Below are 18,224 nucleotides of genomic sequence, written 5' to 3'. Positions count from 1 at the left end.
GATCAGTGCTCTATCCTAGTGTTTTTGATCTAAGACTTTTAATTTTGGCTCCTTTAATTCACTGGCTCTTTTTAACTTGCTAATACTTTTATTATTTTAACCTGTACTCCTCTTCTTACTTGAGGGCTAGAGGGGACTCCGGAGGTGACGGCTGGTTTCTTCTTCTGCCTCCGGTTGTTCGGCATTCCTTATTGTGTTAGTTTTTTCCCTCCCCGGTCCACCGCAGTATTGTGCTGTTTGAGTGGAGGCAGGGGCTGTTAGGTTTCACCGCTTCCGGGTTCTTCGGCCTCAGGAAGGGCGGCGGTCTAGTTGTTTCTCCCACCGCACCCTTACTGTATAAAATACAACTATGACGCCGATGCGCAGCGACGCGCGCAGAGGGGGCACCGGCGATGCGCCAAAGGCAAGCCCGTCTGCGCCCGTCCATGCCTGGCCCTTGCCTAGTGCTGGTCCCCCTGGCAGTTCCTCCATTCAATCCCATAGGGCCTTTAATTATTCCAAAGATTCACTTCTAGAGCTTAACTCAGGTAGGACCTGCAATGAACCGGCCTTATCTCCTGAGGACTGTGATAAGTCAGTGACTTGTCATATATGTAACATGTGCCTTCTTTTTTTAAATTTTTTTTTTTTATTAGAAACCGTTGGTACACAATAAAATACAGACAAGGGCCTACAACCACCAGGGCCGGCCGCTATAGAGCCCGAGGGCCCGCAGTGCAACGCCACACATTCAAATGAACCAGAGGCAAAGCTCCCGGCAATTCGTGAGCACAAGTAACAGGCCGTGGCCATAGGCCAGGAGCAATCGGAAAAAACAGTTTCATTTTCTATTGAATATAAAACACACTCAAGGCAATGAGAGTCCGAAATAGCAGCGTGCTCTTCCCAGGACGGGGAACAACGTACAGTGTCCAAAGCAGTTCTTGTCTGGAAGCGGTAAAGGGGGCAACGGGAAAACAAAGCATGGAACACACCTCACACCATCCCGCAGAATGTGTGGCTAGGGGGACAAAGCAATATCGACCTCTAATGGCAGAGGCGGGGTGCAGATACGTCCACGATATAAATTCCATGGACCCCATACCTTAGTCCATTTCCCTGGCTTGCCTCTCGCCACATACACCGTCTTTTCCCTAAACATACACCAGTCCATATTCTCCTTCCATACCTCGATCGTGGGCGGCCTCGGGGAGCCCCACAGCTGTGCAATGTTACGCTTAGCCACCATGTACCCCAAGGTCACCCACTGCGTCTGTGCCGCATTACAATCATTCGGTTCCCAGACATTCAACAAACACCTCCTAGCCTCTGGCAACAGAGCAACGTGCGTGACCTCCTCCATTACGGTGTGGATACCGCTCCAAAATCGCACAACCTCCGAACATTCCCATAAGATATGAAGAAAGGTACCCGGCAGGCCACATCCACGCTTACACAGTCCATCCATTGAGTAACCCATACGCAGCAAACCGGGCCCCGTGACATACACTCTATGAAGGATCTTCAGCTGTACGAATCGTAAGCGGGCCGGGATCGCCACCTCTTTCGGGGAGGCCACCGCCGATACCCAGTCCTCATCGTCCAGTTCCAAGCCATCGCCCGTCCATGCCTCCCGCAGACGGAGCAGCAAGTCCGCGCGATCATTAATGAGTTTCTTATAAATCAGAGAAATAGTGCTGTCGGGCACGTAGCCATCCAACACTCTATCCTCCAGTGGGGAATACTCGGGGATAGCAGCAACGTCCGGGAAAACCGAACACAGCGCATGGTAGACTTGAGCATACCGGAAGTACTCTCTATCGTTTAATTTATATTCAGTTTTAAGCATTTCAAACGCTTTGAAAGACCCCTTCGCCCAAAGATCACCCACCTTACATATACCAATCATATCCCATTTCTCAAAGCCTTTCGATCGCCACAAACAGCCCAACCGCCCAGAGGCATACAACGGCGTCGCCCGAGTCAAGCGATCCCTCCACCCCATCGCAGCATTCGCCGCGTGCCACACACGTCCTGCAACCTGCGTGGGTCCTGTCAACCGCGTGTCCGGGGTCACCGAGTACAGCGCCCTATTATAGTCCCCACCCGGGAGAAAGAAATGTATCCATCTCGAAGGCCGGATTCAAGGCAGGACCGTATATCCCGTGGTTCACCGCCGCCAACTGAGACGCCCAATAGTATCGTTTAATATCGGGGAGGGCGACCCCCCCATCGTACCAAGGGAGCGTCAACTTGGCGAGAGCAATCCACGGCCGCCCGTCCCAAAACAGTTGGCGCTGAAGACCCTCCACCTCCCGGAAATAACGGGCTGGCACGACATCTAGAGTATTTTGCAAAGCGTACAAGAAGCGAGGTAGCGACATCATTTTAAACAATGCCGCCCGTCCGAGCGGCGAGAGCGGAAGTCGTCGACACCTCGCGACGTCGGCCTTCAATCGCTGGAGGGGAGGGAGAAGGTTTCGCTCATAGCGGACCGCGGGATCCAGTGAGATAAAGATTCCCAAATATTTGAACCCCAGGGTAGCAATCTGGATAGGGCAATCCCGTGGCAGGAGGGGGGCCTCACCCGAGAGGACGTAAACACACGACTTGGCCCAGTTGATGACCAGGCCGGAGTTGCGACCAAAGGAATTCAGTACGTCCACCAATACAATTAGCGACTGTCGGGGAGAGGTGAGATACAGAAGGATGTCATCCGCGTAAAGGGAGACACGGTCTTCAAACTCCGGCGTCCATCTAATGCCTCGCAACGACGGCTCCCAATGCAACCAGGCGGCGAGAGGCTCCAAAGAAAGTGCAAAGAGAAGGGGTGATAATGGACATCCCTGCCGCGTACCTCTCCCCAGTGCGAAGGGAGCCGACACCCTGCCATTCACCACCACCTGAGCCAGTGGGTCAGCATATAGTAATTTTACCCAACCAATAAACTCAGGGCCGAACCCAAATTTCGCCAACACGGCCCAAATATATGGCCACTCCAAAGTGTCGAACGCCATAGTAGCATCTAAAGATGCCAAGATGGCCGGCTCACGTATAAATTCCGCTCTAGCAAGCACGCCGTGCAACCACCTCAAATTTAGAGCGGTATTCCGATGGGGTATAAAACCAGACTGATCCTGATGAATCAAGTCGCCCACGACCCGAACCAGTCGATTAGCCAATACCTTAGCCAGAATTTTGGGTTCTGCGTTCAACAGCGAAATGGGCCTATAGGAGGCGCAGCGATCTCGCGGTTCCCCTCTTTGTGTAGCACAACTATGTTGGCGAGGCGTTGGTCAAGGGGGAGGAAGCCCTCCGCACGTGCCGCGAAAAACATGTCCAGAAGATACGGCGCTATCTTATCGGGACGCAACTTATATAGTTCGATGGGAAGACCATTAGGACCCACCGCTTTACCCGATGCGATCGAGCGAGTGGCCAGAGCGATCTCATCTGACGACAACTTCGCCTCCATCAATACTGCATCAGCCTCCGATAGGGTTGGCAATGCAATGTCTCTAAGCAACAGATGAGAATCCTCCTCCGAACGCACAGAAACCGGAGAGTATACCCCGCGGAAATGAGCCGCGAAGCAGTCAACGATCTCCACCGGGTCAGTCACACGCACTCCATCCATTCTCTCCACAACGGGCACCACCCTGCTCGCTCTCTCCTTCTTATCCAACCAAGCAATCAACTTTCCGGCCTTATCCCCCACATCATACAGTCGTCCTTGCTGCTCTCTACTCATCCCTTTAGCGGCTTCCGTGACTAGCGCTTTATAATCTGATTGTTTGAGGCTGAGAACATGCAGTTTCTCATCAGTAACTCCCCGCTCCAAGTCCTCCTCCATTTCAGCTATTTCAGTTTCCAGGCGAACCACCTCTGCTCTCTCGCACCTCTTAGCATGGGAGATAAGGGACAAGGCCTGCCCCCTGATCACCACTTTATAAGCCTCCCATAGGGAGACGGCCGACGACACCGACCCCACATTATCATTGAAGTAGTGATCAGTGGACTTGACCAGTTCCGCGCGGATCTTAGGGTTACGTAGATACCAGGGGCTAATGGGTGCCACTCTCCCCTCTGCCCCAGGGACAACCTTCAGTTGCAACCATATAGGGGAATGATCAGAAATACCTCGGGCTAAATGACGCACCTCCCCAATCATCCCAGCTTGGATCGCCGGCATAAGCATGTAATCAAGTCTCGAGAGACTCCCATGGGCCCCCAAGTGAAAGGTATATTGCACCAGAACCCCCCCAGGGAGTCCCAGGACCAAACGCCCCAAATCAGCAAATGTAGCCGTCTGTAACCCCGGAGGCACATACACAGCCACGAGCGAAACAGTCCTACCCTCCCATCTCCCCACCAGTGCCACATAGCGCCCCCTATCATCGTGAAGCACCTCGTCCACTTCCAATGGGAGAGAGGCCCTAACCAAAATGCCCACTCCCCTAGAGCCAGAAGTGAAACCAGAGTGAGCGGCAAGGCGATAGCCCCTCCTATTTAGGGCATGGAAGGAGTTCCCAATCAAATGTGTCTCCTGCAGGAAAACAATGTCGGGCGAAATCCGCTTCAAAAACTGCAACACCACCCCGCGCTTGATCCTGTCCCCCAGTCCATTCACATTCCACGAAAGGATTCTCAATCCCCTACCCCCCATCCCACTCCCGTGCATGATACCCACATCCCGGAAAGCACAACCCGGATAAGTCAGCAGAGAACTTCACATTGCCTTGCGAAACAAACAAACAATCCCCAACAACCCCCCTCCCCCACAATCCCCAAACCACAACTCCCCCCTCCCTGCACCCCTGCTTGAGCCCAAACAGCCCCCCCAACTCGCAGTGTGCCTGTCGCCCTAACATATACCACAAAAAGAACCCCAGAAGGAGGAAAGGACCCCAATAGGCTCCCCACAACCCCCAGGCATTTGGAGGGCATATTGTGCCAAACTAGGGTACAGTTGAGCCAAGGTACAAAACGTCACCAGTCCAGTCCATCACCAGGAACCAAGTTCTAGTCCTGCTCCACCAAATCCCGTCCGCTCTCCGCCATCCGACTGTCTCGATCCTGTCCCCGAGGCAGGGCATCCAACCAGTCTCCAACCGCCTCCGGCCAGTCGAAAAAGTGGGAACGACCCTGGAACTCAACCCGCAGCCTCGCCGGGAATAACATCGCATATTTCAGCTCCATGTCCCTCAAGCGCCGTTTGACACTCAAAAATCCCAGCCGTTGTTTCTGGACCGCTTGCGTGAAGTCCGGGTAAAAGCTGACATTGGAGTTCTCAAACTTCAGCGGCCCGGCCACCCTCGACGCCTGAAGGATAGCATCCCTATCCCGAAAGTTAAAGAGTCGGGCGATTATAGGCCGCGGGGGAGCACCCACCTTGGGCGCACCACCCGGAATCCTGTGGGCCCGCTCCACCGCAAAGAACTTGCTCAGTCCCTTGGGCGCGAGACGATTGGTCACCAGATCCTCAACAAAAAGATCCGCAGCAGATTCCTCCGATCTTTCCGGCACTCCAATGATACGAACATTGTTCCGTCTAGCCCTGCTTTCGGAGTCCTCAAGCCGACGGTCCGTCAGATCACTGGCTAGCCGCAACCTACGGACCTCCGTCTGCAGGGCGGCCACGTCCACAGTTAGGCTCGACGCCGCTTGACTCAAGGAGTCGACCCGCTCGTTAGTTTTGGACAGGTCTGCCCTGACCAAATTCACATCGATCAGGACCGCGTCCAGTTTATGAGCCAGGGTATCAAACTGCTGACCCACAGCGGTCTTCATCTCCTCAATGGCGCCCATGACGTCCAGCAGGGTCAATTCTGACGATGGGCCTGAGACCTCCTTAGACCTCTCAGGCGATTTATGCGAGCCACCAGGGGATCCCTTTGCCTGCGCATATCGATCCATGTAATTGACCTGGGTATAGGCACCCCTCCGGGTTGACTTGGGTTTCGACTTGTCTCCGTCTAGTCTCGCCGCCATCGTCCGGAGGCCACCAAGGCTGGCACCCGCCTGCACCAGGAAAAAGGGACCAGGTAGCTAATTCAATTGAACACAGCCGTCGCCGACAGTCAGCCCATGTATAGTCCGAGAGTCAGGCCAGACACTTCGCCGTCCGCGCCCCTCTGAAACACCAAAGTCTCTCAGCCGATATCAGAGAGCAGGCTTGAAAACGAAAGTGAAAGTGCGGGGTCCGTGGCAGGTCAAGCCCAGCCAGCCGCTGTTGTTCACTTCGTACCCGGGCACTTAACCAGCTCGAGATCGGGACCAAGGCAAGAGCAGGCCGCAAACTTCGGAGTGCAACCATTCCGGGTCCCGGCGTCCGATCTGAATTTGGAAAACAGGTGGCACCTCAGCGCAAGTTCATCTGCAAAAGCCCGTCAAATAAACCAGGATTAAGTCAGGATAGACGTGGGAGGTTGCGGAGGCCCTCGAGAGCCGTAAGCCTACGTGGCCATCTTGGTTGCGCGCTAGGCTCCTCCCCCAACATGTGCCTTCTTAACCTGAAAGTGAGTACTCTCCATATACCTGATGGAAAGATTGCCACTGACACAAATCAGGTTTGGTGCATTCTTATAAATGCAAGTTCCTTGATAAAGCACGCTCTGGAGTTCGCAGACTTTTTAGATGCTCAGTGCCTAGACATAGCATTTGTAACAGAGTCCTGGGCTGACGCAGGGGCCGGACCAGATCTGGCCGTAGCAGTCCCCTCAGGCTTCCTCTGTCATAGGCTATACAGGATAGGAAAAAAAGGGGGAGGCTATTATTATAATACACCGCCAGTCCTTTACAGGCTCCTTTACTGAACTTGCTAGTCTAAAAGAGGTAGAGGCGCTAGCCTTTCAATTTCAGCTGTCAAAAAACATTATTCCTTTAATAGAATACTTTTGTACCAGCCCCCTGGGACTTGTTCTGGTTTCTTCTCGACTTTTTCTCAGTTCTTAGGTTTAAAAAAAAACTCACCAGATTTTACAATTCTAGGTGAATTTAATATGCACTTAGAAAACTCTGTGAACACGAACGCGGCATGTCTCACTGACATGCTGCTTAGTCTCGGGTTAGAGCAACGGGTAAATGAACCAACGCATCAGGCAGGTCACATTCTTGATGGGATCTTATTTGACTGCCCACACTTATCCACACCAACAGTCCTACCATTGCTATGGTCTGATCATAGAGCAGTTATGTTTGATATTAATGTAGCCTATTTGAAGACACCTCAGAACAAAATGGTTCCGGCAAGGCTCTCACGTAACTGGCATCTGATAAAGGAGATAGAACCAGAAGCTATCTTATCAGAAACACAGCCGTGCATAAACACTGATCCCGACAAAGCAGCTAATCTGTATCAGGGTTGGCTGGAGAACGCCGCCGATAAAATTGCACCGATCAAACCCCATAGGAGAACCGGGACATCCCCTCCGAACCTTGGTTCACAGAAAGCCTAAGACTGCTTAAAGAAGCATGACGCAGGCAGGAAAGGAAATGGAGGCGTCATTATGAGGACTCAGAAAAAGTTAGTTATAAGCTTATTTTAGCCTCATATAAAAATTAGATTTTTAAAGAAAAATCCAAATACTTCACTCAGAAGATAGAAGCAGCCAAAAACTCTACAAAAGAACTTTTTGTAAACTGTCAAACAGCTATCTAAACCTCCCAAAAAGGGGTTTCAGGGAATGGATCAAACGTTTTGTAATTCACTGGCCTCCTTTTTTCAAGATAAGATTAAGTCGGTCTTTAATCTTTTATCCTTTAATCCTTTGGATGATCATAAAGACTCCCAAAATAAGACCCTTGAATGTCGCGTTGACTCCCAAACCATCAATAATGGATGCAAGTCCCATTTAACCTCTTTTGCTGAACTTTCCCAGGACCAAATTAAAACCATCCTCCTGCAAACTAAATCAGGCTCTCCACAGGATCCATGCCCACCAAAAACCACTCATTTAGTGGCTGACACTATTGCAGACTACCTAACAAATATTTATAATCTTGTGGTTAGGTCAGGAAAATTCCCTAGCGTCTGGAAGATAGCGTATATTCTCCCTTTAATCAAAAAAGCCAACCTAAATCCACTAGATCCTAGTAATTATCGTCCTATTTCCAGATTGCCCCTTTGGCGAAAATAATCTAGAAAGCTCTTAACTCACAGCTTGCAGCTTTCATCGAGGGACAGAGTCATTTAGATCCTTGCCAATTTGGATTTAGAAAGCATCATAGCACTGAATTGGCTTTGATAAGTGCCTTAGAACAGATTAAATGGGCACTGATGTAGGGGGCAGTGCAGGGCTTGTCCTACTCGATATCTCAGCAGCATTTGACACCGTAAACCACCAAATCCTGCTGAAGAGACTGGAGGATATTGGGGTAAAGGATAAAGCCCTTGCTTTAGTCAAATCATTTCTGTCAGACAGAATTCAGCTTGTTGCAGCTGATAATTTAAAATCCCCATCCTTCTCTCTCCCCTGCGGCATCCCCCAGGGTTTGTCTCTAAGTGCGACCCTTTTTAACCTCTTCAGTGCCCATGACGAGATAGTCTCGTCATGGAGCACGGTTGCGCTGTGCCCATGACGAGACTATCTCGTCATGAACCCCACCCACTAGTGCAACGCCCGGCACAGGAGGGGGAAAGGGCGTGGCACTGAAGGGGTTAACATCTACGTGGCCCCTTTGGGCAAGCTAATTAGATCATTTGGGTTCTCAGCAGTTACCTATGCAGACGACACACAACTAGTGAACTCCGTATCATCTAATATCTCGGTGACAGCAAAGCGCTTTTACAACTGTATGCAAGAGATTGGAAAATGGATGGCCCTAAATTGCTTATAGCTGAACTCGGGCAAGACCAAGGTTATTTGGGAAGGACATTTTCTTCTGGTCCCAAGACTGGTGGCCACCTGAACTTGGCCAACTTCAACTGCCAGTCACATAGGTAAAAAGTCTTGGAGTTATCTTTGATAACCAGTTAACCTTGAAATGGCATGTGAATACTATCACGCCTGCCTCCTTTTTTACAATGAAACTCTTACAGAAAATCTTTCCTTTCATCCCAAAGGATCTGCAAAAACAGTAGTCTCTGCCTTGATACTTCCAAAGATTGACTAGGCAAATGCTTTTTTTGTAAGTGTAAGAAAAAAAAGTCTAAATAGGCTGCCGATCATACAGAACCCAGCTGCTCGCCTGTCATTATGCATACCCAAAAGAGACTCAGTCTCAGCTGCCCTTCCGCTTCTTTATTGGTTACCTATTGAGAAGCGTATACAGCCTAAGCCCCTATGCATTGCTTTTAGGGTTCTCCATGGAGAAGGCTCACAAGTTTTGTGGTTTCAGTGGTACCTTCTGCCACGATCCCTTCGCTCAGAAACAGCTTGTAAAATCATTGTTTCCAGAGTAAAAAAAGTTAAATGGGGCCGGAGAAGTTTTACTGGCAGCAGCCTCCCTTTATTCTTGAAAAAGGAATCAGACCTTCTCTGCTTTAGGAAAAAACTAAAAACATGGCTTTTTAATCTCCAGGAGCCAATATCCCTTGGCCTCATACCTGGTACTACCCTGTTTTGCAAGCTTGCGCGCCTAGACACCTCAGGGCAGTAGAGCGCGTTTATTATACATTTTTATTTCATTTCATTTCATTGATTACTTGTCCTTTCTTTCTTTGACCTATTTCAGGGGAAAAGTCAAATTGGATACAAATTCAGTGAGACAAAGGTGGGGATCAAGCGCTTCAATGGGATCAAATACCCAGCAGCCCATGCACCTCCTCGCAGAGTGAGTACTTAAAGGGTTCTCCATGGCCTCTCCCTGATTGTGTTAGAGTAGGCACCTCAGGTCTGTGGAGCCGCATTATTGTTTTTATCTTGTGTTCTTTCCTAAATGAGGGCGAACATAAGGGGTGGGAGGCTGCATCTGATTTCAGGCCTTATGTAAATTATTTAAAAAAACTATAATTTGTGTGATGCTTATATTTCTGTTCATGCCACTGATCAGTGTTTTAAGGGAGCTGGAAATGGGAACCTGCGCTTCTTTCATTTGAAAGGGAGAGCCACTGACATCAACCACTTAAAGAAAGAATGAAATTGAAATTCGCTTCGGATATTCTCATGGTACTAACCGTGGAAGGCAGTGAGATTACAGGTTGGAAGCACAAATACAGCTTCCGAGAACATGGAGTTTCCAAGCATGTGTTTTGGTTTTTAGTTCACAGTGATGTGGAGGTGTCTAGATGTGTCACATCTAGATGCTGAAAGGAAACAGAAAAGATGTGAGATGCTCTCTGCTGGACCCTCACTTGAAGTGGACTTGGCAGCACCAAAACCCCAAGGGTAGCTCAAGGGATGGCTTTCACTATTTGACCCCTATGACATCATAGGATGGACGCCTTCAGTAGCCATTCAACAATGTCCTGTCTGCTGCTGAGGGATGAACAGAATGGGTGAAAATTGCACAAATTAATCAGGGCTCTCTGAGCTAGTTTTAAATCTTCTCTATGTCGTGCCTTTAACACCCTGTACTCTAGCTGGCAGTGGAGATTGTGACATAACCGCTCGTTATTAATTAAAAAAGGGATTAAATTATCCCATGTATTATAAAAAGGATAATGCTAAAAGTATAATGTAATCCCCATCAACCAATAAAAACAATTATGGTAATGATGCTAAAAAGTAACCAGTTATTATTGCTGTTAAAAACAATAAAAATAATAACTATTTTTATCAATATTATTATTCAAATAATTCTAATCATCGTGAACTATACAACTTTGTGTTTCTGAATAGCCAAAATTAAAGATATGACACTCTGCAACGTGCAAACCACTTCTTAGACCATGATAATACTGATGGCAGAAGGTTCATCCACATTACATTTTACTAGTAATGATCTAGTGTATCACCGCCCCCTTGTACCCGCTTGTACCTGTACTACACCGAGGGTAACGGTCAGCGGAAATACGAGTGGAATCCGAAGAGGCTGCTGGGAAATGTATTGGCAATGCTGTTTACTTGATTCCCCTAATGCTTCATTTCTCCACATAGTTTCACTTGGAGATGTCACCTGCTTGGAGTAGGCACAATCCCAGAGAAGCAGTGTGTTTCCCCTGATATGCAGTGGTTCCCCTGGTCTGCAGTGTGTCTCCTGATCTGCAGTGTGTTTCCCCTGATCTGCAGTGTTTCCCCTGATCTGCAGTGTTTCCCCTGATCTGCAGTGTATTTCCCGTGTTTCCTCTGATCTGCAGTGTTTGCCCTAATCAGCAGTGTTTCCCCTGATCTGCAGTGTTTCCCCTGATCTGCAGTGTTTCCCCTGATCTGCAGTGTGTTTCCCCTGATCTGCAGTGTTTCCCCTGATCTGCAGTGTGTTTCCTGTGTTTCCTCTGATCTGTAGTGTTTCCCATGATCTGCAGTGGTTCCCCTGATCTGCAGTGGTTCCCCTGATCTGCAGTGGTTCCCCTGATCTGCAGTGTGTCTCCTTATCTGCAGTGTTTCCCCTGATCTGCAGTGTGTTTCCCCTGATCTGCAGTGTTTTCCCTGATCTGCAGTGTTTCCCCTGATCTGCAGTGTGTTTCCCGTGTTTCCTCTGATCTGCAGTGTTTCCCCTGATCTGCAGTGTGTTTCCCCTGATCTGCAGTGTTTCCCCTGATCTGCAGTGTGTTTCCCGTGTTTCCTCTGATCTGTAGTGTTTCCCGTGATCTGCAGCGGTTCCCCTGATCTGCAGTGGTTCCCCTGTTCTGCAGTGTTTCTCCTGATCTGCAGTGTTTCCCCTGATCTGCAGTGTGTTTCCCCTGATCTGGAGTGTTTCCCCTGATCTGCAGTGTTTCCCCTGATCTGCAGTGTGTTTCCTGTGTTTCCCCTGATCTGCAGTGTTTCCCCTGATCTGCAGTGTTTCCCCTGATCTGCAGTGTGTTTCCCGTGTTTCCACTGATCTGTAGTGTTTCCCATGATCTGCAGTGATTCCCCTGATCTGCAGTGGTTCCCCTGATCTGCAGTGTGTCTCCTGATCTGCAGTGTTTCCCCTGATCTGCAGTTTGTTTCCCCTGATCTGCAGTGTGTTTCCCCTGATCTGCAGTGTTTCCCCTGATCTGCAGTGTGTTTCCCGTGTTTCCTCTGATCTGTAGTGTTTCCCGTGATCTGCAGTGTTTCCCCTGATCTGCAGTGGTTCCCCTGTTCTGCAGTGTGTCTCCTGATCTGCAGTGTTTCCCCTGATCTGCAGTGTGTTTCCCCTGATCTGCAGGGTGTTTCCCCTGATCTGCAGTGTGTTTCCCCTGATCTGCAGTGTTCCCCTGATCTGCAGTGTTTCCCCTGATCTGCAGTGTGTTTCCCCTGATCGGCAGTGTTTCCCCTGATCTGCAGTGTTTCCCCTGATCTGCAGTGTGTTTCCTGTGTTTCCTCTGATCTGTAGTGTTTCCCATGATCTGCAGTGGTTCCCCTGATCTGCAGTGGTTCCCCTGATCTGCAGTGTGTCTCCTGATCTGCAGTGTGTTTCCCCTGACCTGCAGTGTTTCCCCTGATCTGCAGTGTTTCCCCTGATCTGCAGTGTGTTTCCTGTGTTTCCTCTGATCTGTAGTGTTTCCCATGATCTGCAGTGGTTCCCCTGACCTGCAGTGGTTCCTCTGATCTTCATTGTGTCCTCTGATCTGCAGTGTTTCCCCTGATTTTATAATCCCAGCATGGCCAGTTACTGGTCTCGTTGGACTTATCATGGGACTCATAATGAGGTCCTAAATGTGTAACTTACAAGCTCCCCTAGCACCTTGCACTATGGCCATCCTGGTCCCTCTTGTATCAGTAAATGGAGGCCTGCCTTATCTTCTTCCTCATTTCATCAGGCCCTTCACTGGGCATATTTGGCTTCTGCTAACTCTCTGCTTTTTTTCCCCTCTCTTGTCCTGATCTTTCTGCTTTTGAAGAAACGTCGGTTCCAAAGGAGGTGCAATAAATGTGACCCTTGCATGCGGGAGGAAGACTGTGGCGAATGCGACTTTTGTCTGGATAAGCCGAAGTTTGGTGGGCCTAACTTGAAACGCCAGAAGTGCCGATCGAGGCAGTGCAAATTCTTCGCCTTGCCCCATCTCAAAAAATGGATAAATCAGGTATGAGCCTTTGTAGCATGTAGTAAGGATCATTTTTCTGTGGGTTAGGGGATTGAATTGTTTTTATATGAAGGGAGGACACCTACCAGACCCAGTCTAGTGATTGTGCTGGCAGTAAGGAACACATTTTTTTATACAGAAAAATCTCATTAATAATTTAGCAAGGATTATATGTCCACTAATGAATTAGATTTTCAGAAATATTACAAAGGTTTGCAGATGGTCTTACTAGCACTTTCCGAAGCCACCCTAAGGAAACTAGGTCTTCTATTCTTAAGCAGGCTTTTACAATGGAATAGGACTACTGTTGCCTACACTGTAAGTTAGAACTCTTAATCTTGCCACTGTAGTTGAATGCTATTACATTTAGCATACATCACTTGTATACACTATGCACCCCTAAGTAAAGCTTTGGAGTCCACAAAGCCGGGACTCCAAGGCGCTACTTATAGGTGACTTAGGTGAAGTGCACAGTAGACTTTGTAACATGTCACAAACGGTTCATATTAACATGAACTGGATACAGCTTTTGGTACAGTTGTTCAGGTGTGCACTGGCAGCCCTGATAATATACACTTAAAGTCACTCATGGGTCGATGATGAAGCGGATGGACCTTTCTACCAGAATGTCTTGGATTAGGTTGACTGCAAACAAGATGCAGGGCATTTGATAGCCACTCTCTTCCTCTGTGGCCTGCAGTATTTGCTGGACCATGGAGGATTGGTTAGGCTCACATCTGCCACTTATCCCTGTTCGCTGCTGCTTTGCTTCTTCGTGGCCCACAGCATGTTGCAGGCCCTGGAGAAGCCAGGTAGCTCTCATAGCGCTTTGTTGTCAGTTTCGACCAGGGTGTGGGTTCAGATGTAATCTGCCTGGCTCCTCTGTGCCTGTTGTCATCTTCCCTTCCCCATTCCCCAGGCAGGTGAGGGGACATTACCTATGACAGCAACTGGACTCAGGAAAAAGTAGCATTAAAAGCATGCACACCCACCCTTGGCCAAGTGGGAGCAGACATATCTCTCCCCTGCATTGCAAAAGCACAGGGGGCTTTTTTTGTTTCTACCTTGCCCTAGGGAGAAGGTATACTCTTACACCACCACCATGTTGCCTAGGGTAGGAGGTAATAAGTAGCCCCCAAATTAGCAAAGTGTGGGGGGCATTTTCTCCTCTTTGCGTCATGTCCAAGGGTGCGAGGTTATAAACAGAACAGCAGCCATCCTCTGTGACATTGACAGATGCTCTGGGACACAGAAGAGCAGGGCTGCTCTCAGCTGGACTTGGATCCTCTTGCAGTTGAGAGCAGGTTGCAGGGGCAGCAGAAAGCCACCTTGCTCCTTGCAGCATGTTGCAAGGCATGGAGGAGCGGTCAACTTACAGATCTCAAGGCCTCTTGAGAACAGAGTGTTGGGGTACCCCCTGTCTTTGGGCACACTGGGACTAAGGCTGCAGTTCTCCCCCGCAATTGGGCAACACAAAGCTATGCAACAACAGACCCCACTTCAAAGTGTTTTAATCTCTCTGATGTTCGCACACATTGGAAATTATTAAAATATGAAAACTCCTAGCCTAGCCTGCCTTTGGAAGGGCAAAACAGGGCATGTCCCATGGACTTGAGCAGGAGCGCAAAAAGTAAAAAAAAAAGGAGAGGGCCTGGTAACTGTTTCACTTCTCCATGTCTCTCAATGTACTGTGTGCCATGAAGAGCCAGGCAATTTACAGCTGTCCCAGGGCGTTGTTCCAGATTGAGAACAGAGTGCTCAACAGCCCAAGTGCCATTACTCCTGCCTTGAAACACCGACACTCTCGTCATTATACAGCACAGCTCCACCATCACATGCCAACGATCATACCCAAGTCAATCAGTATCATAAGGCTACAAAGCCACCATTATATGCCAGCACTGCCACGGTCAGATGATCACACACCCATGGATATAGGAGATCATATAATCATACATCCACACAACTAACATCATGTACCAATGCACCTACCATCTTACGTCCACAGAGATAACATTAGAAGTGCATTCACCCACCATCAGACAACCTCATAACCACAAACACCCACTATCATATGCTCATCTACCCAATCTACCCAATGCATACAAGCCATACAATCAACATTTATACATGCATGTATGTAGTATTCACCCCTATTGCTTATAGAGAATTCCTTTGCCAGGCAACTTTTGGGTCTCCCCCCTAGTTCCCCCTTAATTCCCCTCAGGATGGACCTCAGGATTAGCTCTATCGCAGATGAAGTATCTATAAGACCCCTTTTATCTTCTATTTTGGTGACGCCTTTGGAGTACTCCCGAACTAGCCTCATACAGGAATGAGTTGAGAGCAGTTATGAGCCTTCAAGATGCGGGAAAACTCCCATCGTTGGCATATATTAGGAACACCTGCCAGGCCCTGGGGAGGGCAAATTTGGAAGCTTAGCTGAATAATCCTGCCTTGTGACCCCCAGAAAGGTACTCCTTGAGACCTATAGAGAATATAAATTGGCACAGCTATGGAGGGGGAATTCACCTGGGCGCTTATCCCTTTGGTTTATGGAAGTAAAAATGCAATATAGGCTAGAATCGGCATTAGATGACATCCAGCCGCTTCTTGCGAAGAAGCTATTCCTCCAATTCAGACATGGGGTGCTCCCGCTCTGATTGTTTACCAACAAGTGGTCGGGTGCCCGCAGTCTGGATTGTCCTGCGTGTGAGAATGTAGAGGAAACGGAAATGCATGTACTTTTTTTCTGCCCTGCCTACAGGAGGACAAGGTCCCGCTGGCTGTTTCAGATGTGCAGGAACCTGGGGTCTAGACACTGCTCCGAGGTCTTTAGAGTACTCAAATATGACACTGATATGCCCACTGTGTTTTCCATCTTGTGGGTCTTGAATTCTTTGTGGCATACTCGTAGAGCCATTCTAAAGAGGAGCTCATAGGCCAACTCAAGTCCTACAACAGTTATTATGACTTTTTGGATATGTACTCTCGCCTTTTAAATTGAATATATATTTATCTATTGCCCCTCCGGAACACTACTACTTTGTATATAATTAGTCTCAATAGGAGATTTTAAAATGTAAATGTTTTTATTTCTACATTTTATCTTGATATTGTTATTGTCGTTTTATATGAAATGGCTACTCATCTACATTTGGACATTGCTGTTCACTGTACCATCTACGTGTCTCCCTAAGATATCATGTCTGAATGAAATTGATCTTGCGCCCAAAATTAGCTCCTTGTTCATGCACATGCACTTTATAGCCCTTTACCTTGCGGCAATTGTAGAGGCCATGTATTGCATGTATATTGCACACCTTTTTGCCCGAGGATGTCTAGAAGAGTTGTCTTTCCTAATCCAAGTTCTCAGATAGGAATGTACATTTATCTACAATGTGCTCTCCAATTATAGATATCTCAAAGGATGCTGCTACAAATTATATATAATGTATTGTTTTTACCATATGTGCTTTTATGACCCTAGCGGCCGAAATAAAGATTTTTTGATTGATTGAGTATTCACATTGCTTGAACTTAGATAAAGGCTGTGCAGCACTGCACAGAGGTAACGGCAAGAGAATCGAACATCCCGGGTGGATGGGGGCTGCTGGGTTCTAGGATAGGGATAATCAAGCATTAAGGATAGGATTCGCAAAATAACACAGTACTCAATGTAAAGTAATATATACAATATATGTGTAATTTCTGTACATTGATGGAATCCAATTTTGAAGAACAAATTGGAGCTCATACTTCAGAACTGAAAAGCATACCATCACACACCGGAGAATATAGAGCACGGTAAAACATCCCATAACGCCTCACCCACCACGCACTGTACACAAAGTAAGATTTGTTTAAACCCACACAATATACCACATTAGAAAACACTCAGTCTCTGGAACTTATGCTATACTTACTGTGTATGGATGGGAAACAAGTTCCAAGTCGTAAAAGCCTGTAAATCCAACATACAGCACCCAAATTACTACTGTACACTGATATGGCATGCTGCAACCTATGGATTATACGGGAGCACGGAGTAGGATACTCTAAATGGTGAGAGACAAATAGGAATGGGAGCGGTTTTGAGAGGAGGTTACAAATACCTGCCTGGTAGGTCACTGATACGTTTTAATACGTCCTCCTAGTGGTATGGTTAAACAAGCATTGGCATAGCCAATAGGTCTTGCCTTTGGGACCTTATAAGTGTTCAGCCATGCAACGGTTGATATTGTTGCACCAAGAATATTGTGCTGCATAACTAAATACTCCCAAAAACGAGACCTATTGGCTATGCCATTTCCTGTTTTTCTTGGCAGGGCCCCAACTTTGGAATGCCCTTCCGAAGCACTTAAAAAGCTGCACCACACTTACCACTTTTCGGAAACAGTTTGATGTTTTGAGTTACCTTGTGCTAGCTAGACCCACCTGTTCCTAAAGCGCCGGGAAATCCCGCGTGGGTAGCTGAGCGCTATACAAGCTTCTAATAATAATAAACAGAATAATGGAATACACTGTTAAGTGTTTTCTTCCATGCTGTTACTAACACATAGAATTAATTCACACTGCTTGCTTGTATGCTGTGTGAAGATCACAGATGTATGTGCATATCTATATTCATACATACATGCTCACACCTATTCACAGAGAAGTATATGCCAGTACACATACACATTATATATATCACATTGCACATACACACGCACCCAAACATACATGATGTGTTTGTATACGTATGTGCCATAAGTGCTAATGCGTTGTGTGTACATTACAGTCAGCCGATCTGAGTTCATGGTTTAAGTCAGCCTGCTTATTTTATTCAAAATTGTAGTAAGCAAAGGTATATAAAAATAACACAAGTGTTTTAATGTGTACAGTGCAATGAAATTGGGCCTGCGGTGAGTGTGAACCATGGTGAATTTGTGGGGAAGTCAGCAGTGCTTTCCCAGGTCAGTGATGCTGGACTGTGTTAATAACGCGTCGTTTTACTCTGGAGTATTATATGTGGGTGGATACAGGTATATGCACCGCTCCTCCGAATAACATGTTTATTAATGATCATTTACCTTGACACAGACACATCGGCGTATATTTACATACAAAGACACAGAAAAAATATTCGTGAATAAACACACATACAAAGACA

General features: G+C 47.7%; 1 protein-coding gene across 1 annotated transcript in view; it reads left to right on the top strand.

Annotated features, from left to right (window-relative positions):
- LOC146796999 (uncharacterized) overlaps positions 1 to 18,224 on the top strand; it is a 233,198-nt gene that overhangs the window by 28,364 nt on the left and 186,610 nt on the right. The window contains exons 4-5 of the mRNA XM_085629585.1: positions 9,655 to 9,753; positions 12,887 to 13,069. Coding sequence (XP_085485711.1) covers positions 9,655 to 9,753; positions 12,887 to 13,069 — 282 coding nt within the window. The remainder of the gene's footprint in view (positions 1 to 9,654; positions 9,754 to 12,886; positions 13,070 to 18,224) is intronic.

This window comes from Triturus cristatus, chromosome 10, assembly GCF_964204655.1.
Source record: "Triturus cristatus chromosome 10, aTriCri1.1, whole genome shotgun sequence".
NCBI lineage: Eukaryota > Metazoa > Chordata > Amphibia > Caudata > Salamandridae > Triturus > Triturus cristatus.
This window is presented reverse-complemented; position numbering and strand designations above follow the sequence as displayed.